This window comes from Solanum dulcamara, chromosome 12, assembly GCF_947179165.1.
Source record: "Solanum dulcamara chromosome 12, daSolDulc1.2, whole genome shotgun sequence".
Lineage (NCBI taxonomy): Eukaryota > Viridiplantae > Streptophyta > Magnoliopsida > Solanales > Solanaceae > Solanum > Solanum dulcamara.
In genome coordinates, this window is record NC_077248.1 from 63,338,970 (window position 1) to 63,363,886 (window position 24,917).

The window sequence follows — 24,917 nt, forward strand, 5'->3', positions numbered from 1 at the left end:
CTCCACTCTGATAGTCAAGCTGCCATCCATATAGCTCGAAATCCAGTCTTCCACGAACGCACCAAACATGTTGAATTGGACTGTCATTTTGTGCGCCAACAATTTCAATCCGATCTGATTACTCTTTCCTTTGTTCCCTCTAAGGATCAACTTGCCGATCTATTCACCAAGCCCCTCTCTGGAGTTTCTCACCGTGCGCTTTTACACAAGTTGGGGGTCATGAATCTCCCCTCCAACTTGAGGGGAGATGTTGGAGAAGCCCAGAACATCCATGAAGAGAGAAAGAGGAAAGCAGAAGAGCACAAGAAAAAATGAGAAGAAGAATGAAGAAGAAATATGAGAAGAAGAATGAAGAAGAAGACAGAAGACTCTTCCACTTCTTCTGATGATGATGATAATCCTCCACGTGGCTTAATCTTGTCCATACAGATGGATTCATCCTGTCCATACAACACAACAAAATTAAAATATGATTATGCCCATATAGTTATGGGTAAATAAAATAAAATAATGACAAATTAGAATAGAACAAAATCAACCCATTTCTCTTTGTCTATGTTACAATTGGTTGCAGAAACTTATGTATAAGTAGATGTACATTTTGATGAAGATATACACAGAAATTCCCTTTTTTCTTCAGCTTCTCATTCTTTAAATTTCTACATGTCCCTGATTAGGATCAAGGTTTGAAGTAAGTGGTTGAGGCGGTAGAGGAGATGAGCAAGTAGTGGGATAAGGAAAAGGTGTGGGCCTGATCAAAAGGTGGGTCGAGAGACAAGGGATCAGGGGTTGATGACCTATGGCGTTTGGGTGGATTTGGTGGTGATGATGAGATTATATAAAAGAGAGTTTTGGATAAACAATTTCTTTAAATTATATAGAAAAGTCAATTTTTTTCAAATTAAAAAAATAAGTCTATTTGAAAAATATTTAAGACGAACCAAATATGAAAATTTGAAATTATTTTCACACCAAACACACCCTTAAATGTTACCATCTCTAGCATTTTTTGAGTATTAATACAACTGATGTTGATCAAATATAAATAATAATACATCGCTCTAGAGAAGTCATAAGCGATAGGCTTGATTCAGAGAGTATTGAGGGGGAATCGATCCGGATCAATCGTATGAATGATCACCCTTCAAATCAACTAAGCCATCTCGAATGACTTGAGTTATGAATTTCAAATCAAGTCTTTGTGAAAGTTTTTAGACCCTGTTGCTTTTTTTTGGACCAATAGTTATTTGTGTGATGTCCTTTCATGTATTTACATTGGACTAGGCTGGTTCATGACATTGATCGTCTATCACTGCTTAGACTGTATAGTAATATAATATAATATAAAATTCAAGTTAAATTTAAATACAACCATCAAGTGTTTACCTTATTCATGATCACTTAACATTGAAAGACACACAAAAAAAGAAACAACACACATAGTACTATTTATATTTCATATTATCAATCATAATACACAATAATATTTGGTCTTGGCTTGAAATCTTTTTCTTATTTGAGACCAGCGTCATCATTATGGTAACCAATTATATTTAGCTTTGACTCAAAATCTTTTTCTTGTTTGACACCAATGTCACCATCATGATAAGTAGATAAATTTGGTCTTGGCTCAAAATCTTTTTCTTTTTTGACACCAAAGTCATCATCATGATAACTAGATGCATTTGGCCTTGGCTCGAAATCTCTTTCTTGTTTGACACCAACGTCATCATCATGATAACTAGATGCATTTGGCCTTGGCTCGAAATCTCTTTCTTGTTTGACACCAACGTCGTCAGCATGATAACTAGATGCATTTGGCCTTGGCCCGAAAGATGATTTGTGACAATCACTTTTCTCTTTATGTGATCGAGGCATAAGATGTTGAATTGCTTTAGGCATTGGCTCATCTTTCATCACCTCTCTCCAATATTCTCCAGGGTCTTTTCTTGCATCCGTGTACTGCCCAAATGAACGTAATATATGGATTAACCTACTTTCATGCCAATACTGAGGCATGCAACAACAACAACATATCCAATATAGCCTTATAAATGTGATTTTAGAGAATTAGGTGGTGTGAAGCAGTCTTACCTTTATTAAGTAGAGCTAGAGAGATTGTTTTCAATAAACTATCAGCTCAAGTAAAGAATATCGAGAAACAAATGTATAAAACAAATAAACTAGTGAATAAAATATGTTGAAAACAATGTAAACAAACATAATAACAACAATAAATAATATAATAACTGAAACAAGTACACTTACCAGGGCAAGAGAAAAAATTAGGATGAGAGCAATAGGCGATTTCATAACTTCAATACGAGTATTATATTGTTATTAATGTTTGCTTAATCTCTTTGATGCATGAATAAGCTTTATAGACAGGTTGGGATATTATTAGACTCTCTCCGTTTTAAATTATTTGCCTGCTTTTGTTTTATAATGGAGTTTGAGAAAGTACAAAAGATTTTTGTATTTTTTGATTTTAAACCAAACATATATAGAATGTACCGTGAACAACTCATATGGAAAGTTAAAATTAAAGAGTTGTTAAAAAAGAAAAAAAAATTCTTTGTGAAACAGATTAAAAAGAAAAATAAGATAAACAAATTAAAATGAAGAGAATAATATTTATAATTATAGTTATAATGGAATAGGGGTATAAAGTCACTTTTATTAGAAAACGCTTTATAGACTTTTCGATGCAAATCCAAATTTAGTCAGACTCCAATACTAAAGAAATCATATTGCATGTAATACGTTATTGATGTGAAGCTTCAACATGATTAATCACACACTCCCATACGTAGGACCAAAATAATTAATGATTTTTGGAACATCCAAAACTATATGTCTATATCATCAATAAAAATAGCTTTATTGATTGCAAAAATCAATTCCAATAAGAACTAGGTAGAAGCAGACACCTCTTTATTGACACGTCATGTTGAAGGGAATTTAATAATTTCTAATCTCTTTGTCAACTTGCTTGTTTTATGCAGAGGGTATTTTAGAATTTCAATGTCTATTATGCTTTAAATGTGCTTTACAAATGTTTTAAGGGGTTTAAAACAGTTTGATTTAGCAATTAATTATAAGTGTTGGATGAAGTACATGAATTCAAGTATAACGATCTGAATCAAATATAAGAACGGAGATCATTCTATCTAGTTTCAATGAAATATGAGTTCCTTGTTAGTTTCAACACCACAAAATATTTTGAAAGAAAACCAGCTAAATGGAAGTTGATCGCATATCATAATTGCTTATAATATATAATACATAGTATTAAATTCAAGATATATTTGAATACAACCATCAACTACTTTTTTTTCTTATTTAAGATCACTTTTACATTGGGAGGCACACAAAAAAGCAAGAAGACACACTGACACATGATACTCATACCATGTTATCAATCATGGTACACTGAAACATTTGGCCTTGGATCAAATTCTTTTTCTTGTTTGAGATCAGCATCATCGTCATGATAACTAGATAAATTTGGTCTTGGCTCAAAAACTTTTTTTTGTTTGAGACCAACATTGTCATCATGATAACTAGATGCATTTGACTTTGGCTCGAAATCTCTTTCTTGTTTGACACCAACGTCATCATCATGATAACTAGATACATTTGGCCTTGGCTCGAAAGATGATTTGTGACAATCACTTTTCTCTCTATGTGATCGAGGCATAAGATGTTGGATTGCTTTGGGCATTGGCTCATCTTTCATCACCTCTCTCCAATATTCTCCACGGTCTTTTCTTGCATTCGTGTACTGCCCAAAAAATGAAGAAAAAATGTTATAATCTCATGCTACATATATGGATTATTAATTAATTCTTTACGAGAACATAATTTATACATGACATAATACATAATTGATATTTAAATTTGACCTCAACTAACAAATAAACACTCCAACTTTGAAAGTACGTGCACATCGATCTAGACACATTAGTACTCCTCAGCTTCATTTCAATTGGAAAATAAACACTCCAACTCGTCCCTATTGTGTCTCATGGACACCCGACTCTGATGTGACACAGAAATTTTGAAGGTGTTTAGATGGTCATTTTGTTAGTTGGAGTGTTCAACTGACACAATCAATTGCAGTTGAGGTCATGTCTAGTTAGATGTGCTTACTCAAAATTGGAGCGTTTGTTTGCCAATTGATACCAAATTTGACTGTCTGCTAATGTATTAGTGTATTTCTAAGATTTTTCATAAAATATGGGATAATGCATAAGTGACACCCTAAACTATAACCGAAATTTCAGTGATACACCTTAACTTAACTAGGATTCTGACGTCCTGTTACCCCTGAACTCATTTTTTTCGAATTTTATGCACTTTTGTGCTGACTTGACACTTTCAATCAAATAAGTTAATTGTACACACGCGCCTATCATATCATTAAATAAATATCAGATAACTTTATCTATCAAAAATAGAACAAATGATTTATCATGTAAGACCATTACCAGGGCAAGTGTAAAGAGCAGGATGAGAGCAATAGGTGATTTCATAACTTCAAAAGGAGTATTGTTGTTAATGTTTTCTCAATCACTTTGATGCATGGATAAGCTTTATAGACAAGTTTTTGTGATTATAATAATAATTATTATTATAATTATAATAATACTATATTATTGCAGTTAAATTCAAGCTTTAACATGATTCATGCACACCTGTATAGTACGTAGGACCAAAATAAATAAGGATTTTTAGAACATATCAAAATTATATGACTATATATTCATCAATAAAAATATCGTCTTGATTGAAAATATAGTACAAATAATTATCACACCTAACAAATAAGACATACGGACCATGTTTGGTTGGATTATAGTAATCATTGTCCAATAAAAAAAGCTATATAGGACTTCTTTCACACTGTCATTAATTATTGCCGACCAAATCTATATATAAAATCAATATCTGATATGGTTTTGTTATAAATATATTATTTTAGGCACCCTTTGCTCATAAATAATACTTCCCTCCATTTCAAAATTAATAATATTTTGTTTTTTTAATTTATTTCAAAATAAGTGATGTTATAAGATTTTAAAATATCGTATCAAACAAACACACTTGTTAATCTCAAATTATGCAAAAATTTTATTAATGACGATGTTCATTATTATTATCATAAATCATAATCCTATATACAAATTTATTTCTTCTTATAATGAACTGATAATACATTATTCTAAAATCATAATACGGTTTTTAATTAATAAAAGATGTTAATAACACAAATTATTAACTATTATAATTTGTTAAATTACAATTAGAGATCCATCAGTGCAAAATAACTAAATAAAAACAGTAGGATATGAAGGACTTACAAATCTTAAGAAAAATGTATACATTACAAGCAAATATTATTCAATGTAGGAGATAAATTATAAATTTGGAGAAAAATTTATAAAAATCAATCAAAATAAATCTGCAGTAAGTTTGTACAAATCAAGCAAAACAAAACTGAAGTTATAGATGAGGCATTTTTATTGTCGCGACTCAAGTCTACATCCCATTCGTGACACGGTACTTGGAACCACGAGTGGCCCCAAGCTAACCCTTGGCATAATACATCAAAGCATATCATAAGAAAATAAGCGGATGCTGAAATATATGCATAAAAGGTCTTATTAGAAAGACAACATATCCATGAAGACTGAAAACTAATATCTGAAGTAAGCCTCAAATATCTAAATCAAAAGAAATAAGTTTGCCGGGACATGGCCCTCGGCTACCATAACTTAGTTAAAGAACTAACTATAACTACTCCATGAATCCCCCGAATAAGGAGGACTCACCAAATGCTGACTGAAACTGATGCAACCTCACTAGTCATGAGTCTGAGAACGAGTGCCAGAATCTACATCATAAAAGGATGCAGCGCAGAAAAAGTATACGTCAATACGTGGAATGTACTGAGTATGTAAGGGAACACTATCATAACCATATTAATAACATATGGAGAAACAATTAAATAAGATTTATAAAATCATAATCAGAATAAAGGAACTGAAAGAAACAGTTGTAGTCCATGCAAACTATCAGTTTAAAAAGACTTTCTTTCAAAAGCATATACATCAAGGTGAGTCTAAATCAGTAACTTTGCATAATCATATTCATAATATAACATACTTAAAATGAACCATATAAGGTTAAAAATATATAGTAAAAATATGTATAAACTAGAGTTTCTTATAACCGACATACACCATGTAAGCTCATGATGTCCAACTGCTAACCCAGTTGGGCGGGCTGTCCTATACCTTGCCAGGGTATAAGACCATATCATATCTATGTGGATCCACTAGTCTGTGCCTCTCAGGGCCATATGGAGTTGTCTGACAAAGCGGTATACTCAAAGTTCTACGATGGCACGTAGTTATGGGACTTAGGGATTGCTATTAAAGGTCCATGAATGCTAATGGAAACCTTCATCCATAAAGTCCACTCGGTGTTAAATAGTCTTTCCAAAATAACATAAATACATATTAATGCTCATAAGCATAAAAATTATCCATATATTTGAATCACATGTGAGACTAAGCTCAAAAAGTCATATCTTAAATCATAAGTAAGACTAAGCTCAAAAATCATATCTTGAATCATAAGTGTTGTGAGGCAGTGCTCAAATATCTCTTTCAAAAACATGTTTTTACTTCTATGCATATGACTTTAAACATTAGACAACTTACTTGAAATCATGCATAATCTGTAAATACTTAAAAGTAGCTTTCATAAGTTCATAAAAAATCTTGACACATGCTTGGAGAATCATAATCATATAATAAAACATATAGTTCATAGTAATTCAGTGAGATGCATAAGAAATTTTTCATAAAAACTCTAACTTTGCATAAAAATTATAGCTTGAAGAAGATTGGGTGAAACCCTAGATTTAAACATAATTCATCGTATAATCAAAATATCTTAGTCATGAAAGTGAAAAAAAAATACTCTCATTGAAGCCTTACATACCTGGAAGAAAAATACTGACTTGAAACCTTGAATTAAGCTTGAAGGTGAAGAACCCTTCTTCTTCCTTGAGAGAATTTAAAACGTGCGAATTTGATTCTTTTGAGGGTTAGGCATGAATGGGGAGGTTATTAGGCTATAAGATAGATATAGGGAAGTTAATTGACGGTAAAGGTCAAGAATATCCTTCTAGAAACATAAAAAAAACATAAAAATCAAAGAAAACGATCTTTTAATGAATCCCGTCGACCAAATCGATGAACTGGAGATCTCCTCGCCGACCTATTTGGCGGGTCGCCAAAAGGGAGATTTAGACCGCCAAAATATTCAGAGTTTGAAGGTGTTTAGACCCATTTGGCGAGCTATATTCGCCGAGCCATTCGGCGAGTTACCAAATTGGCAGGTGAGCTCACCGAATAGGACTGTCTAGACATGCTTCAGTAAAACAACCATAACTTTCTACTCAGAACTCCAAATGATGCAAACTTGGTGGCGTTGGAAGGAAGACTCATAGACTTTTAATTTGATAGGTCATAGTCCACCTAACTCCTTATATTCTGAGATATATGATCGTTTGAAGTTTACCCTTATATGAACTCATGCGAAAACTTAGCCGATAGAAATGTTTTGAACTTGTCTTGGCGTTTGAGGTTCCTTATAACTCTAAACCACATCCAATACACTTCAAATACTTAGAAAATAATCTTAAAATATATGTACAACTTAGAAGTCATCGGATTAGGACCTATATGCATACGGAGGATAATTTGGATTGCTTAGAATTTGCAGAGCGTTAAATTTGTATAAAAGCTAAAAATTTGGGGCAACTTTTAAAATGTTAAAGAAACCAACAATTATGTTTTGGCCCCCCAAAAAATTGGTTTGAACCAGATTATGGAGTTTAAAGACCATTCTCCCAAAATTAGATAATTTTTATGGTTAAATATATATTTGGGAATTTTTTTAATCAAAAAACACTTTCAAAATTTGTGGTCAAATGGATTTTTAAATATAACTTCAAAAGTGAAAAGTACTTTAGAAAACAGGTCATAAGCTCTTTTCAAAACTAAAATGCAATGTCAAGTTAGATTTAAATTTTTTATGGCCAAACATTGATATCCAAATAAAGTGAAAAATCATTCCCAAAAAAAAAACAATATTTTTAGCCATGTGGTGTTAAAGATAAGGTTTACTATGGGCCTTTAATTTCAGTTGGTCCTATGGTCTAGTGGTCAGGACATTGGACTCTGAATCCAGTAACCCGAGTTCAAATCTCGGTAGGACCTTTTTTTTTCTTTTTTAATTGCATTAAGGCAAAGATAAATTTTAAAGTTTAAAAAAAGAAAAGAAGGAATGTATATTTTTTTTCACTTAAATATATACACCTATTACTTAAGAATTAGTCAACTAATCTATATTTTTTTTGCACTTTATTAAATTACTTAATTATAATAGATTGTATTGATTTGATATAAGCAAATGATGCAATCAGAAAGGTAGCCAATCTATATTCATAATGAATCAATCACAACCCAAATAGGATAGCAAAAAGGATATCACACAAATAAATATTGGGCAAGTAAAAACAATAAGGTAAGGCCTTCACAAAGAATAATTTGTGATCCAGACTAGGGGTACGATTGATTGTCATTAAATAGAACAAGGCATCACTATCAGAGGTATCATGAATTATGTGCAAGGACATTTTTGTGTTTCTCATCCCCAATTATGAGTCTATGCTTCTCATCTCCCTTCTTCGATCTATCAATCCTTAGTTGTAACATTTAGTATTTCTACATTTCTGTTTTGACCTTTATTATTTGAGTTGCTGCATTTATTTTCTCGATTATTTTTTAGGGGTAAATCTAAAGAAATAACAATCTCTTTAAACAAACTTACCTATTTAAAAAGATATAGGGCACAAAAATGAACGCTAAATAGTTAAGGTTGATGCACCACCAAAGATACTCTACCATTGTCTCAAGTTCCAACCTCGAATACAAAATTACCTTTGATAGTAAACACTTTATTTTAAAGTAAAATTCTTCGATAAAAATTCAAATTAATTATGTCTCAAAACAAGTCTCTAACACCAACTGAAATTTTTTTTAAATAAAATAAAAAATCAAGTTGATACAAAATTTGTATAGTGTTTTAAAATACGTATGCAACCTTCATTGGTACTTGGTAGCCAATAGGCAATAGCCATCACCGCCAGTTCTCCACCACCATGTAAGTTAGGACTTCCTTTATTATTTTGTAGATATTGTATTTAATTATAAAGACAAATTATACACATTTTCATAGTGAGAAATCTCTAGTTTTAGCCATTATTTTTAGGTAAGCTATGCGTTTGGACATGAATTAGTTGATATGTAAAATATATATATATTTGAAGTTCAAAAAACGTTTAGAGATAGAATGTATATTCCTAAAGTAAGAACAATGAATATAAAGTAATAAGGAAAAAAAAAATTGTCAAAACTGCATTTTGACTCATCCAATAAATCGAAAATTGAAATTTTATAAATGAAAAATTGAAAAATTCTAAAAACCTTTTTGGTTTCTAACTTCAAATTCAATATTTCAAATTTAAAGTGAGAAATAATGAACCAATTTGATAATCAAACACATTTGAAATAATATAATCTCCAAATATTATTTCATACTAGTTTTTAAAAGTATTTTTAAAATATATATATATATATATATATATATATATATATATATATATATATATATATATATATATATATATCAATTTTACTAATGTAATACTTTTTTTCATTATTATGGAGGAAGAAGAACAATGAATCCCCGGAAAATAAGCAACTTGTGCCTAAAAATAAAACAAACAAAAATCATTTTTGAAAATTGACTTTCATTTCTCTTTTTTTCTCTCTCTTTTGTTAAACAAAGGAGAAAAAAAATTAAAGCTTGTCCATGGGGATTTTTCTACAACATTTAGAAATTCAAGAACCTGCCCAAATCTTTATTTTACTAATTTTTTGAGTTTTTTTTTTAAAGAAAAGAACATTTTTTAAAAAAATAATAATATGATTTTGGAAATTTGAATGTTCATCATTTTCATCATCCTCCTTCATTGTTTGAGTTTTTTTTATTCTTCAGCAAAATCTTGGTTTTTATTTGTCAAAACCAAGAAAACTGAGTTTTTTTTAATTAGACATTGTTATTTTTATTGGTTGCAAATGCAATCTGGGGAATGTTCTGTTGTGGCTCCTCATCATTCCCCACCCTGGAAGTTCTCTACATTTGAGGTATTTTTTTTCTTTTTTCTTGTTTCCACCTTTTTGAATTTTTATGTTGCGGAGAATCTTAATAGTTCAGCTTGTTAGTTATCTGAATTTTCGATGAGAGTTCCTATTTCCCCTTTTAAAGGAAAAAAAATAAAGATTTCTTATGTAGCTAATAGATCATTGTATGTGGTAACAATATTGGAGAATGTGAAATTTTTCTTCATTTGTTGTGAAAAAGAGAAAAAAGAAAATATATGAATGTATTTGTGTTTTCATTGTTCCAATATATTATTCCATGCTAAACAACAAAGGTTTGGTGGACAAAGTTATCTGATACTTATATTGGTGATGCAAGAGATATCTGTGTAATTAGTCGAGTTGCATGTAAGCTTGTCAAGCACCACGTTTATAAAAAAAGACCAAAGGCTATGGTAGCCATATCTAGGAATTTTAATGCGCATTGATACAAAATATTGAATTATCTGACAATCTCATTTAAAAGCTTAAATTGTTAGATATTACTTATTATGCATTCAACATGTTCTTTTACTCTGCCTCCTTTTCTTAGGTGAAGGATGTTGAATTTTTCGTTTTATGATAATGGGTGACGATGAGGTTAGCTTGTACCCAATGGCTCTGTTTGCTATGATATCATGTTGAATTGTGTCATCACCTCGTTTAAAATCTTAAGCTGCTAGAGAGAGCATCCTTTTAATTATTTAATTATGTGTGGAATCAAAGAAAACTCCATGCGGCCATGATGTAGGATAGCTTCAATAAGAATAGATTGTTAAGAACGGAATTTAAGAATTGTGTGATCGCCTAATCTAAAAGCTTAGATCGTAAGATAGAGAACACTTGTAATTATTTAATTATATTCTCAACGTGTCTTTTTATGTGCAGGCTTGACTTTTTTTCTTAGGTCAATCACATTGAATTTTGTTGTGTTGTTGTTGTTGATAATTTGAGGCTATCTTGTACCTAAGATCTATGTCTGCTATGTTATCATGTTGAATTGTGTCGTCACATCGTCTAAAAGCTTAAGCTACTATGTCTGAACTCAAGAAACTCCACGCAACCATAATGTAGGACATAGCATATCCTTAGGTCACAAAACCATTGAGGTAGTATATTCTGTAAGATGTAATGAAGTTTTGAGAAATTTCTTTTACTTTGAAAATAGAGTTGTTCATCTTGTATTTGGACATATCAATGATCTTCCTGTCATCGAGTAAATTAAAGGAATTGAAGCACTCAAAAAGCTGCATTTGATAGCACATCATTGACAGTAACGGCTTTTGTATTGCCAGGAAGATGACATGCATGAAACCGAAAAAACATCCTCCATAGTAGTATCAAAAAGTTCTAATGCAAATGCAACCAAAGGCTCCAGAGTTCACAATTCATGTGGGGTGGCAGGAAACTTTGTTATAATGACAGCTCTCAGGAGCAAGATCCTCACCTTGAGAGATTTGCTCGACCTATCGCCTTGTTTTGGCTCTGCATCCCTAAATGAGGTATTGTTCTGTCACATTTGATGCAATTTGCGGTGGTTACTATTAACTTCTGCAATAAAACCTTCGTAAATAGACGTATTTTTGTAGTGTTGAGACAAGAACAATGGCAAGTCTTTTTAACTCGTGTTATATATGAGTATTTTTCGACAGCTGCTGATATTAACACTGAAGGATCTACATAAAATGTATCCTTCCGTCAACACGAATGTTCCATTATCAAGTATTGATGGAGCAGGAATGGATCAGGTTACCTATTTACTCACTGAATTGTTTATTAGACGCTAAACAGTTTTCCTATAGCAGATTTTAACTTTGATTACAAAATTGTCATGTATTTATCAGGCACTACAATGCTTTTGTGATACTTTGAAATCAATCGGGGCTATATGGACGGGTGATGATGAATTCATAATGAAATTGGATGAGGAATACAGTAATCTCCATAACGATCTAAGGCGTTATGGTATGTCATAATGTTATGTAGATACTAAATGGCAAAGAATTATGTGTCGTTTATTCACCTCTTTGCTCTGAGTACTATTGTTGAATTATGTGATTGTTTCATTTGATAGGTTGAGTTGGTAGATATTGTTGGGGGAGGAAGCACCACAACTAAAGTTTGATATGATGAAAATAATGAAAATAAATTGGACACAGGAATTTTACGTGGAAACCCCTCTAACTGATAGAAGGGAAAAACCACGGGGTAGAAGGATCTCACTATAATATATGGAGTACACTGTTCTCAAATACAAGGAAAAAACAACAATTAACACTTCTCTCTTGTAAAAGGAACAACTACTAAAGAGGACACTCAAGACTACAATATTTATCTTGGTGTATAACTCTCTTTGTATTCTTACTCTCTCTTTTGGGGATTTTTGGATGATCTAAATGAGGGAAAGAGGCCCTCTATTTATAGGAGGATGAAACGCGTAAACGCATTAATTAAAAAAAAAGTTGGGCAGTACACGTTTTCTGTTTTTCAACAAAACGTGTTGTTCCCTTTTTTGCATTTTCAACTTTTCTTTTTGACTTTTTCTTTTCTTCTTTTTCTTCCTCTTTTTTTGACTTTCTGTCTTCTCTGTTTTCTTTCACATTCTCCTACTTGAAGATTTAATTGAGAATCAATTAAGTCTTCACACCATCCTTTCTACCCAATTACTGCAATGTTACGTTTCTGCTAGGCCAATAGAAGATCGACACCATATGAACTTGTTACTGTTGATCGGCTTCGTAAACATATCTGTCAGGTTGTCATTAGTGTGAATTTTCTAAATATCCACACTGCCTTCTTCCACCTTCTCACGAATAAAGTGATACTGAACTCTTATGTGCTTTGTCCTTGAATGAAATGTCGGATTCTTTGCAAGATGCAAAGCGCTCTGACTGTCATAAAACAAAGGAATCTTCTCTTGTTTGTGCCCGAGCTCCTCCAATAACATCTGCATCCATATTGCCTCTTTGCTAGCTTGTATAGCTGCTACATATTCTGCTTCCGTCGTAGATGTAGCCACGATAGACTGCAGTTTTGAAACCCAGCTTACAGCTCCTCTAGCAAGAGTAAACACATAACCTGTGGTGGACTTGCTTTTATCAAGATCACCTGCATAATCTGAATCAACAAAACCTTTAACAGTAAAGTCTGATCCTCCATAACACATTGTAACAGCTGAGGTACCCTTGATGTATCTCAGGATCCTCTTAACAGTATTCCAATGCTCTCTATCAGGATTAGCCATGTATCGACTAACCACTCCCACTGCTTGTGCAATGTCAGGTCTTGTACATACCATGGCGAACATTAAACTTCCCACTGCTGATGCATACGGTACTCGAGATATCTCCATCCTCTCTGCTTCATTGCTAGGACTCATACTTGAGGATAACTTGAAATTAATAGGAAGTGGGGTAGAAATTGACTTACAGTCTTGCATCTTGAAGCGTCTCAAGATTTTCTTCAAATAGTTCTTTTGAGAAAGCCAAATCTTTCTATTATTTCTGTCTCGGTGAATTTGCATCCCTAGAATCTTGTTTGCTGGTCCCAAATCCTTCATTTCAAACTCCCTAGCCAACTGTGCCTTTAAATTTGTGAGACGATCTTTGTTGGGGCCTGCTACCAACATGTCGTCAACATATAACAGCAAAATAACAAAATCTTCATCACCAAATCTCTTGTAATAAACATAAGGATCTGAACTATGTCTGTTGTATCCAAGGCTTATAATGAAGGAATCAAATCTCTTATACCAACATCTCGGCGCCTGTTTGAGACCGTATAGAGATTTGTTCAACCTGCAAACCAAGTTATCTTTTCCCTGTTCTTCAAAACCTTCTGGTTGGAGCATACAAATTTCTTCTTCAAGCTCTCCATGAAAAAATACAGTTTTGACATCTAACTGCTCCAAGTACAAGTCAAATGTAGCACACATCGCCAGAACCACTCGAATTGTTGTGAGTCGAACCACCGGAGAAAATATCTCATTAAAGTCTATACCTTCTTTCTGAGCGAATCCTTTCACCACCAATCTTGCACGATACTTCTCCACTTGATCATTACCATTGCGTTTGATCTTGTAGACCCATTTGTTTCCAATAGCCTTCCTTCCTTGTGGTAATTGAACAAGATCTCATATTTTATTTTTATAAAGAGCTTCAATTTCTTCTTGCATTGCTGCCACCCACAGAGATGATTCTTGGCCTTTCATAGCTTCTTGAAAGGTTGAAGTCTCTCCATCTTCTGTTAATAGACAGTATGCAATATTACTTTCCATAGAATAATCTGAGTGCCAAGCTGGTTCTCTTCTCTCCCTAGTTGACCGTCGAACTTCTGGAGTTTCGATCTCAGCTTGCTCTTGTTCTTCGTGCTCTGGTGCTGCTTCAGAAGAAACTGGAACTTCTTCTATTTCTTCAACTTCAACTGTAGTAGTCTCTGATTTTTCTTTTGAAGTGCTACCTTCTTTTGCTTGTATCTTATTTTCAATAAATACAACATCCCTGCTAATTACCACCTTGTGGGCTGTGGGATCCCACAAGCGATACCCCTTGACTCCATCAGCATACCCTAAGAAAATGCATTTCCTAGATTTTGGATCCAACTTTGATTTTTCTTGGGTGTTGTACATAACATAAGCAGGACTTTCGAATATATGTAAGCGAGAATAATCAGCTGGTTTTCCTGTCCACATCTCCATTAGCGTTTTCAGATCAATTGCGGTTGATGGTGACCGATTGATCACATAACAGGCGATTTTGACTGCTTCTGCCCAGAATGGTTTTTCCAACCCTGCAGTTGCCAACATAGCTCTTGTCCGTTCCAACAAGGTTCTGTTCATCCGCTCTGCTACTCCATTTTGTTGTGGAGTATATGCCACTGTGAACTGCCGTTTAATACTTTCTTGTTTACAGAAGTTATTAAATTCATCACCAGTGTATTCTCCTCCATTATCTGTCCTCAAACACTTGATCTTTTTCTCAGATTCAAGTTCCATTCGCGCTTTGAATTCTTTGAAAACTGGAAAAACATTTGTCTTTCTCTTGATTGGATACACCCAACTTCTCCTAGAGAAATTGTCAATAAATGACACAAAATATTTCTCTCCTCCTAGGGACTCCACCGGTGCTTGCCAGACATCAGAGTGAACCAGATCTAGTATTTCCTTGCTTTTAGCAGAGGAACTGCTAAACTTCAGTCTATTTTGCTTACTGGTAACACAATGCTCACAAAAGGGTAGTGAAACCTTTTTGAGCCCTGGAAGAACTTTTTGCTCAGCAAGAATCTTCAAACCTCATTCTGACATATGGCCAAGTTTACGATGCCACATTATCGTTGATTCTTCAAATGAACTTGCTGACGCGGTTGATGCTTCTCCTTCTTGGTGTGTTTCACCTTTAAGCACATATAGATTTGCAGCAAACTTTTCTGCTTTCATCACTACAAGCGCTCCTTTGGATATTCTCATGACTCCACCATGAGTCTTATACGAACATCCATTATCATCTAGTTGTCCTAAAGACAATAGATTCTTCTTCAAGTCTTTTACATGTCGTACCTCTTGGATGGTGCGAATCGTGCCATCATACATCTTTATTTTGATGGACCCAATACCAATAACATCCAAAGCATGATCGTTTCCCATGAACACAGACCCTCCTGAGATAGGATTATATTGATGGAACCATTCTCTCCTAGAAGTCATGTGCCATGTTGCTCCTGTGTCCATAATCCAGACATCAGCAAAACGTTTTCTGCTTTCATTATTTGATATTGCCTCACTACATAAAATATCGCCATCATCCGAGGTACATGCAACATTTCCTTGAGCATTTGATGGCTCAGGGTTTTCACTCTTCTTCTTGAACCGACAATCTTTCTTGAAGTGCCCTTTCTTGCCACAGTTGTAGCACTTGATATTCTTCTTACTTCTTGATTGAGATCTGCCATGATTGTGACTCCCACTAGGGCCACGTTCCATTGGTCTTCCTCTCACCATCATCAAGGCTTCAGCTTGCTGCGAACTTGCTTGTCTGTCTTCCTTATTTTTGCGTCGATTTTCTTCTTCCAAGACAGCGGCTGCAATTTCATCGAAAACTAGACTGTCTGTATTGTTCGTCAGGTTGATGATGAGTTGATCATACGAGTCAGGCAGACTTTGAAGTAGAAGCTCCGCACGTTCAGTCCCCTCTATTTTGCAACTTATTGTCATAAGTTGCGAAAACAGAGTATTTAAAGTATTGATGTGTTCAGTAACTGACATGGACTCTGCCATTCGAAGAGTATACAGTCTTCTTTTTAAGAAGATTTTATTATGCAAAGACTTGGCCTCATACAACCCCGTAAAAGTATCTCATATTTCCTTCGTCGTCCGCTTTTCTGCCACACTAGACAATATTTGATCAGCTAGTGCCAAGTGTAGATCAGCAACTGCGTTGCTGTCTATGTCGTTCCACTTGCTGTTATCAACAAAGTCTGTGGGCCTGCCTTCAATTGCAGCTAAGCAATTTTCTTTTCTCAGTATTGCTTTTATTTTCATTTTCCACAATGAGAAATTAGTCTCATTGAATTTCTCAATGTCAAACTTTGTTGTACTCGACATTGTTATTTGCTTCACACCCTTCTAGATCGTTTTTGAATATTTTTGCGAACAATCGTGACAAACTGTACCGTCATCGAAATTTACTATTCACATGAATAGTACTATTCACCAAATTTTACTATTCACGAAAAGTTACTATTCACAGATAGTACCTTCGCATAAAATAGACAGAATAACCAAGGGCTCTGATACCACTGTTGGGGGGAGGAAACACCACAACTAAAGTTTGATATGATGAAAATAATGAAAATAAATTGGACACAGGAATTTTACGTGGAAACCCCTCTAACTGATAGAAGGGAAAAACCACGGGGTAGAAGGATCTCACTATAATATATGGAGTACACTGTTCTCAAATACAAGGAGAAAACAACAATTAACACTTCTCTCTTGTAAAAGGAACAACTACTAAAGAGGACACTCAAGACTACAATATTTATATTGGTGTATAACTCTCTTTGTATTCTTACTCTCTTTTTGGGATTTTTGGATGATCTAAATGAGGGCAAGAGGCCCTCTATTTATAGGAGGATGAAACGCGTAAACGCGTTAATTAAAAGAAAAGTTGGGCAGTACACGTTTTCTGTTTTTCAACAAAACGTGTTGTTCCCTTTTTTGCATTTTCAACTTTTCTTTTTGACTTTTTCTTTTCTTCTTTTTCTTCCTCCATTTTTTGACTTTCTGTCTTCTCTGTTTTCTTTCATAGATATGACGTGTTTTATTTACTTAATTATGTCTTCAACGATTGTTGTTCAGGATTGGTATTGCTTGACGAGATTATTAAGCTAGCCACTGAAAGGGTGTTTGATATGATGGACGAGGATGACCAGACGAGAGATGAAAGTCCTTCATCTAAGGCATTTGGGAGGGCTCTTCCGGAGTCTCACTCGGACAATGAGTCCTCCCTCTCAAGCCCTCCACCTACTCCAACTTCAGTCCTCTCCTCAGTAATTAGTACTTCACTGAAGAGTGAACTCAAGGCTCAAGAAACTGAGAAGCTGAATCCAATTGATGTTAAACGCCTCTATTTCGACTTGCTCCCTTATGCAATAGCTCAAGCTCCAAATAATGTTGTTCAGCTAGCAACAAACTTCTGTGAACAAAAAGCAGAAATACAAGCAAAGGTTGGTTGTGAAGTGAAAGCAGGGGATGGTTATGAATTTGGCCGAGATTTTGAAATGTTGGACTCGGTGGATATTCTACTAACTGATGTGGATAATGTATCAGAAAACGGAGGAACTTATCGGACTGGTTCTACAAATAATCAGCTAGTGTCAAGTCGTGTTTCGTTAGATGTGCTTTTACCTCCATCTACACTTCCTGAGTTGAGATCAAATGTAGAAGAACAGGCATCAGCTCCACTAGCACCATTCACATTATCTTCAAATGTCATAAAGTTACCATCTTTGACATCAAGAAACCTAGTAACACCTCTGCCTCCGCCCCCACCACCACCACCAATGACATCAAGAAATATAGTAACACCTCCGCCTCCACCACCAATGAAATCAAGACACATAGTAACACCTCCATATCCGCCACCACATGCCATGATAGTGCCTCCATCGCCACCTAAGACAATAGGAAATATAATAACACTTCCACCTCCACCACCGCCACCTCCTATGCCATCCAGAAATGTAATATCACCTCCACCTCCACCTCCACCTCCCATCGGATCAAAGGGTATGGCATGTCCACCCCCATCTCCACCGATGGCTTCAAATGGAGCAGTACCAGCACCACCTCCACCCATGCCAAAGGGAAAAGGACCTGCACCTCCACCACCACTAGGTTTGATAGGTGTGCTACGCGTTAAGAGAGCGGCCACTAAATTGAAAAGATCAACTCAAATGGGCAATCTTTATCGACTTCTCAAGCTCCAAGTCGAAGGCTCTAGTTTAGAGAGTACATCACATCACAGAATGGGAAAAGTTGGTGCCTCAGCAGGAGGTAAACAGGGAATGGCTGATGCATTAGCAGAGATGACAAAGAGGTAATCTTGTTAAAAATCTTCACTAGTTATTTAGTGGGATGTTGCATTTTTTTCAGGAGTTTGAGTTATATTTTAAAATGTGCAATGTTTGTATCAGGTCAGCATATTTCCACCAAATTGAAGAGGATGTTAAAAATTACGCGCAAACAATCAAGGAGATAAACACAGCCATTGCTTCTTTTAAAACATCAGATATGTCTGAGCTCATTAAGTTCCACGAATATGTAGAATCTCACCTTGAGAAATTAACCGATGAATCTCAGGTTCGCATATAGTCCCTCCGTTTCAATTTGTTTGGTTGGTTTTTAACTTAACACTGAGTTTAAGAAAGTAAAGAAGACTTTTGGATCTTGTAACCATACACTTAAAGATATGTAGAATGTACCAAAATGTCCATTAATTTTGTCGTCTTAAACATGTCATGTGAAAAATTAGAACTAAAGAGTTGCCAATAAAGGAAAGAGGCATTCTTTTTTAAACGGACTAAAAAGGAAATTAAGACGAACAAATTGAAACTGAGGGAGTATCTACTTTGTTTCATATTTCTGCAATCATTACCATATCGCGATGTTGGCTTTAACCTTTCTTGCTACAGGTGTTAGCAAGATTTGAAGATTTTCCTACCAAAAAGTTGGAAGAACTTAGAATGGGAGCAGCATTGTATTCCAAGTTAGACACAATAGCCACTACTCTACGAAATTGGACGATCGTCTCCCCTGTTGGCGAACACCTAGACAAAGTTGAGAGTTACTTTAACAAGGTAGAAAATTACTAAGTTCTCTCATTCCTCTGCATGCTGCTTATAACAAATAGTTCTGTCATGTAGATCAAAGTAGAAATTGACACACTGGAACGAACAAAAGATGAAGAGGCCAAGAAATTTATAAGCCATAACATTCATTTTGATTTCGGCATCCTCATACGTATCAAAGAACTGATGGTAGATGTTTCCTCAAACTGTATGGAACTTGCCTTGAAGGTTAGTACAATGTAGCTAATATGTAGTATGCAGTATTTCTGGTGAAATTTACCGGTCCCTGATGATCTAGTGAACTTTTTTTAATAAAAATAATACTTGAATGTTGAATCAGGAGAGTAGAGAAGCAAAGACAAGGGGAAATGGATCGAAAAATGCTGGGCGAAAAAAGGGATCACGTAAACTGTTATGGAAGGCCTTCCAGTTCGCGTTCAGAGTCTATAACTTTGCTGGTGGGCAAGATGATCGCGCTGACAAGTTGACAAGGGAATTGGCTCAAGAAATCCAAAAAGATCCTAACCAATAGATCAGACATATTGTTATACTCAGAAGGCAGATGGAGCTTTTCGAACAACGGGTTTGGCAACTGAACCCAATACTTTCGACATGGAATATAGATATATACTTTTAAAAAAAAAACTAAAATACAAAAAAAATATTATATGTACAACGAGTTCGGTGCTTAAACATCAAAGGATGAACCTATCAAGTTTAAATCTTGAATCTGCTTCTGGTTCTACCATTTCTTAATAGTAATGTCAATGATGCTGGCGATATGAAGGCATCGTGTAGATGCAACCTTAAAGATGAAGTATTAAGCTGCAACTATCATGCATATACTAGGAAAGAATTGATATGCGTGATATCAATTTTGTTTAGACTGCAAGTAGAATTGAGCTAAACTATATACATATAATGTACGTTGCATTGTAGTAACTGATTTGTAGCATGTTCGTAGAACTAGATTGTCTATTCTTTTATAATGAAACTATAAGATAGATTTGTAACTTCAACATTTGCCTAGTTTTTGTTATATAATCTTTTCTAGTTCTTTTGTAGTTGCAGTATTTATACTTACGAAGACGAATGTTATATCTCAATTTTCTGTTACTCAAATTATGTTCTTCGATATTATGCCCCCGATTAGAATAAAGCATAGGCATTTCTACTAGTATAAGAAGCTAAAACTTTCATGAAAGGTGATTATCTCTGTTTCATAGAGAAATTTATATAGATTTTTTAAAAATCTTTAAGACTTTAGTGGATTGACTATACTACATAAGTTAATTCCTTATTTTTCTCTCATATAATGAGATAAGTATGTCGTTATTATTGTATTGGCTCAAAACTTTGCTAATTGATCTTTACAGTGCTTCTTCTATCTCTATCAATTAAATCCCCTGCATTTGGTATAGTTATTTGCTTTTATAATAGTAAGAATAATGATTTGGGTAGTGTATCTACCTCCAATCTACTGTAGTAGAGAAGATTTCATCAGAATAACTATTTATTTCAGTTCAGGACTTTTCATCTCTTTGTTACTATTTATTAAAAAAGGGAGGGTGTGGGGAGAAATGACAAGAAGATATGTTTCGGGGTGGGAGCGAAAAAAGACCAGAAGAATAATTTATTTGGATCAAGAACGATAAGAAATGAATCCTAAATTATGTTTCTCGTCTCGCATTCTACTTGTATGGACATAAACTTAGTTTGTCTAGGTAAAGGGAGAGAACTCCTACGCTTAAAATAGAACAAAACGACAAACTATTTTTCTCCTTCTTCCTTCACCAATTCCGATAAAGTTCTCGTGAAGGTTATTCTTGTGAAGATTTCTTCTGTGAATAGCATTGGAACAACTTTGTGACAAAGTATGATTCCTAGACTGTGATTCTTCAATTTAGTTTGTGTTTATATATATGTGATTACACTATTAAATTACTAAACTAAATTCAATAATCGCTGCAAACTATATGTTTGATTAGATTCTTCATTAATGATAAGAATTTCTAAGAAGTAACATATAAAGTACTAATTTGTGCACTGATTTTCCCTTTTCTTTTATTTACTAAATTGAAGTTGTTTTGAATTATTGAATTTTGACGTACGTCTAAAAATTGATGTATCATAATACTTTATGTATCAAAAAAAATATCCCAAAATGAATAATATAACTACTCGTGTGTGAATGTTGCTCTAGACCTTACCTTATATTGCCCTAGGTGCACGTCTTATTGTAGAACTGCAGATGAAGATATATGGGCCGGCGTAAATCTAGTCAATGCTATGCGTTCATCTGAATTCAATCATTTTAGATAAAATTTTATATATTTACTAAATAAATATGGATAATACATTTCAAACCAACTAAATCTAGATGGAGCATTGTAGAATTCTAAATCTGAATTTATTTATCAAATTAAAATCTTAAATCCACATCTGTTTCCAAATATATTAAATCATAACTTTTTGTAGCTCTTAAGAACATGGCATGCAACAAAAAAGTCTGATTCAACCATGCCACACCCTTGCATGAAGACAAACTAACCCTTCATCTCATGTTCCTTTCCCATAAAAGAATGCTTTGAACTTTGAATAAAAGAGAGAAATTGAGATGCTAATTAAAGTTCTTTCCTTATGAATCAGATAGATTTGTATTTGAAAGAGTCGACAATAAATTCTTTTAAAATTGACGACTTGTTCCTTTATTAGCAGTGTTTCAAAAATGTTTGCAATCGAGTAAATAACTCAACAAACGAATGAATCGGATCGACTTAGAAAATGGAAAGATTTGTGTACAAAAGTTATATGTTTCGTCACAACCTTGTGGAAAACTGTTAGATTTGAATATGTTAGATACTTGTGACTCTATTGGCAAAATGTATATTAAACTTCAAATACAGTATCCAAATGATTACATAAACAAGTTACTTAATCTTTATATTACCAGTGAATAAAATTTCAAAGAGAGGTCATAATTACAAGGGGTGTCAAATAGGCAGATTGTGATGAATTTGATCGGGTCAAAATGACTGAGTTAATAAATGAATCGGTTATTGATCCGCCCAAAAATTACTTGGATTGAAATGGCTAAAAAGCCGGTCATAACTCATCTCACCCAATTCTTACTAAGTTCTAATTTCTTTATCTGTTCTTTTATAATATTTAATATCTAATAAAAAAAATCCCTTTATTATATTATGGATATATATAACATATCAAATAAAAAAAATTAATAATATTTGATAAGATTTCTCATAGATCAATTGAACTACATATCAACTCATTTTTTAATGAGCAGAAATAGATTGAATTAGGATGGACTAACCCAAATCTAAACGAGTTAAACGAATCATGAGCTAATTTTGTCACTTCTAAATTAATCACTCCCCCCCCCCCCCTCCCCTCCCCCAACCCCCAAATTCAAAACACCCAAAAACAAAAGAAAGGATGAAAGGAAACTAAAGTACTAAGAAAATTTAAAAAGTTACTATTACTGACCATTTTTTGAGTTTCTATATAAAGAGAGAGTGACCATTTAGAGTTACCAACATATACAACTCATTGACATCATTTCTTTCTCTTACACATCCATTTTCCATGGAATTCTTTTCCAATCACTTATCCTTCTTCTTCCACTTAATTACTCTCTTATCTTCATGCCAAATCCATGCCAGAGACACCCAATTCTTTAACAAAATCCCCACCAACAACAATGGTCATATTGAAAAAGAGACAAAAGTAGTAGTAACTCAAAACAATGATCAAGAACCAAATTTCATGCCTGAAAATGAAAATGCCTATGGTGTTTATGGTCAATTGCCACCTTCTACCCCTACCCCCAATACTAACCTTATTCCTAACAACAAGTACCTTCGCAAAAATTACAACCCTGTGGCTTATGTTACTGTCCCTCGGGATAATACTGATGACGACAACAACAATAATAACAGTCATCGCTATAATAGTGGTAGTTCTGACGACCACTATTACAGAGGTGACAATACTTATGACAACGACAATAATAATAATAATAATAATAATAATGAGTATTATATTAGTGGCAACACTTACAACCACTATTATAGAGGTGACAATACGTATGACAATAATGACGACAACAACAACAACTACCAATATCACAATGCCGACAGGGCTGGCTCTAAGGTAAGGCCATTAAAGTCAAAAAGCTCAATATTTTCAATCGTGGTTTTTCCTCACTCGATTTCATTTATCAACTTCAACTCAATTTTTTCCGAAATTAGTTTCTCTTTTTGTCTCGTTTTATTGATACATATATCAAAAAATAAGTCTTTTCTCTGTTTCATTAGTATATGAGTTTTATGAAGTAAGTTTAAGGCCTCTTATTATAATTTGGATTTAGGTCACGATCAGTTCCATCGAGCCATCCCTAAATGGAGACAACCACGAATACTACTACATCAACAACCATCAAGAACAAAGTCCCAACACATATGAAAATTCAAGAGAATTTGCAAACTTCTATGTTGCTAACAATGAGTTAAGCAACAACAACTACAATAACTTTGTGAACTATGAGAATGAAGAAGAGTTCCAAGATGAAGAGCACATGCCTTGAACTTTTTTTCTCAATAATTTTAAATTAAGTGTGTAACATGTTACATGTCTTGAGTTCCAATCATTATATATTAGTGTTTCATTTTCAGTTTTGACTTGTGCATTAGTGGGTAAAATGTTAATGTGTTTTTAAGTTCTATGTATCGCGGATATAAATGATGTTTACGTAATCAGATAACTTATTTGATAATTTCAGATAAATTTTATATTAAGTGATAATTTAGTTAAAATGGTAATTAACTTGCAAACTTAATGCTAGTGGGAAAATATATATATATATATATATATTATCAATGACTATGATAACTTGAAAAATAAAGTAACAACTCGCTATATCAAGTTAAATCGCACACAAACTTAAATTCAATATTAATTAGCTTTACGAATTTATTCATAGATTTGTTTGTGTCCCCTAGAATTGACTATGATCAAGTTTTCTGGGATATTCCAATTGACTCTACGATATGGTATAGATGTATATATAGTTTTTTAACGAGCATGAAAAGAGCTAAAAAGACGATTCAAACGGAATGAAGGGACAAATTAAGTGAACTTCCAATCTTAGTACTATTTACTTGCTAATCTGTAGTAAATTGTGTACAAAACACTAATTAAATAAAGTTAAATTTGATTAACATAAATTGAAATATAATGCACCTAATAAACAAAATTAATTGAAAACACAATTAA

At 33.7% G+C, this 24,917-nt stretch overlaps 4 protein-coding genes and 1 non-coding gene across 5 annotated transcripts; 3 read left to right on the forward strand and 2 right to left on the reverse strand.

Moving 5' to 3' along the window:
- Positions 1-1,425: 1,425 nt before the first annotated feature.
- LOC129876478 (organ-specific protein S2-like) lies at positions 1,426-2,429 on the reverse strand. The gene is made up of 2 exons (XM_055951929.1): positions 2,269-2,429; positions 1,426-1,962 (listed from the first exon to the last, which is right to left on the reverse strand). The coding sequence occupies exons 1-2, from the start codon at positions 2,311-2,313 to the stop codon at positions 1,513-1,515; spliced, it is 495 nt and encodes a 164-aa protein (XP_055807904.1). The 5' UTR covers positions 2,314-2,429; the 3' UTR covers positions 1,426-1,512.
- An 824-nt stretch (positions 2,430-3,253) lies between these two features.
- On the reverse strand, positions 3,254-4,553 carry LOC129876479 (organ-specific protein S2-like). Its single transcript, XM_055951930.1, has 2 exons — positions 4,491-4,553; positions 3,254-3,784 (listed from the first exon to the last, which is right to left on the reverse strand). The coding sequence occupies exons 1-2, from the start codon at positions 4,533-4,535 to the stop codon at positions 3,419-3,421; spliced, it is 411 nt and encodes a 136-aa protein (XP_055807905.1). The 5' UTR covers positions 4,536-4,553; the 3' UTR covers positions 3,254-3,418.
- Positions 4,554-8,222: 3,669 nt separating this feature from the next.
- Positions 8,223-8,294, forward strand: TRNAQ-CUG (transfer RNA glutamine (anticodon CUG)). Its single transcript has one exon. It is a non-coding gene; the product is annotated as a tRNA-Gln (tRNA).
- A 1,788-nt stretch (positions 8,295-10,082) lies between these two features.
- Positions 10,083-20,307, forward strand: LOC129876638 (uncharacterized). The gene is made up of 9 exons (XM_055952122.1): positions 10,083-10,286; positions 11,576-11,782; positions 11,933-12,028; positions 12,125-12,245; positions 17,635-18,874; positions 18,972-19,137; positions 19,470-19,634; positions 19,701-19,853; positions 19,966-20,307. Exons 1-9 carry the CDS (start codon positions 10,083-10,085, stop codon positions 20,155-20,157), a joined length of 2,544 nt encoding a protein of 847 aa, XP_055808097.1. The 3' UTR covers positions 20,158-20,307.
- A 3,101-nt stretch (positions 20,308-23,408) lies between these two features.
- Positions 23,409-24,228, forward strand: LOC129875835 (uncharacterized). Its single transcript, XM_055951061.1, has 2 exons — positions 23,409-23,795; positions 24,013-24,228. Exons 1-2 carry the CDS (start codon positions 23,409-23,411, stop codon positions 24,226-24,228), a joined length of 603 nt encoding a protein of 200 aa, XP_055807036.1.
- Positions 24,229-24,917: the final 689 nt, after the last annotated feature.

Coding starts and splice junctions, on each gene's coding strand:
- LOC129876638 (XM_055952122.1), top strand. CDS start 10,083: ATGTTCATCATTTTCATCATCCTCCTTCATTGTTTGAGTTTTTTTTAT. Junction 12,246..17,634: donor TAACGATCTAAGGCGTTATG/GTATGTCATAAT, acceptor ATTGTTGTTCAG/GATTGGTATTGCTTGACGAG. Junction 19,635..19,700: donor TTGAGAGTTACTTTAACAAG/GTAGAAAATTAC, acceptor TCTGTCATGTAG/ATCAAAGTAGAAATTGACAC.
- LOC129876479 (XM_055951930.1), bottom strand. CDS start 4,535: ATGAAATCACCTATTGCTCTCATCCTGCTCTTTACACTTGCCCTG. Junction 3,785..4,490: donor TGCTCTTTACACTTGCCCTG/GTAATGGTCTTA, acceptor TTTTTTGGGCAG/TACACGAATGCAAGAAAAGA.
- LOC129875835 (XM_055951061.1), top strand. CDS start 23,409: ATGCCTGAAAATGAAAATGCCTATGGTGTTTATGGTCAATTGCCACCT. Junction 23,796..24,012: donor CCGACAGGGCTGGCTCTAAG/GTAAGGCCATTA, acceptor ATTTGGATTTAG/GTCACGATCAGTTCCATCGA.
- LOC129876478 (XM_055951929.1), bottom strand. CDS start 2,313: ATGAAATCGCCTATTGCTCTCATCCTAATTTTTTCTCTTGCCCTG. Junction 1,963..2,268: donor TAATTTTTTCTCTTGCCCTG/GTAAGTGTACTT, acceptor TCATTTGGGCAG/TACACGGATGCAAGAAAAGA.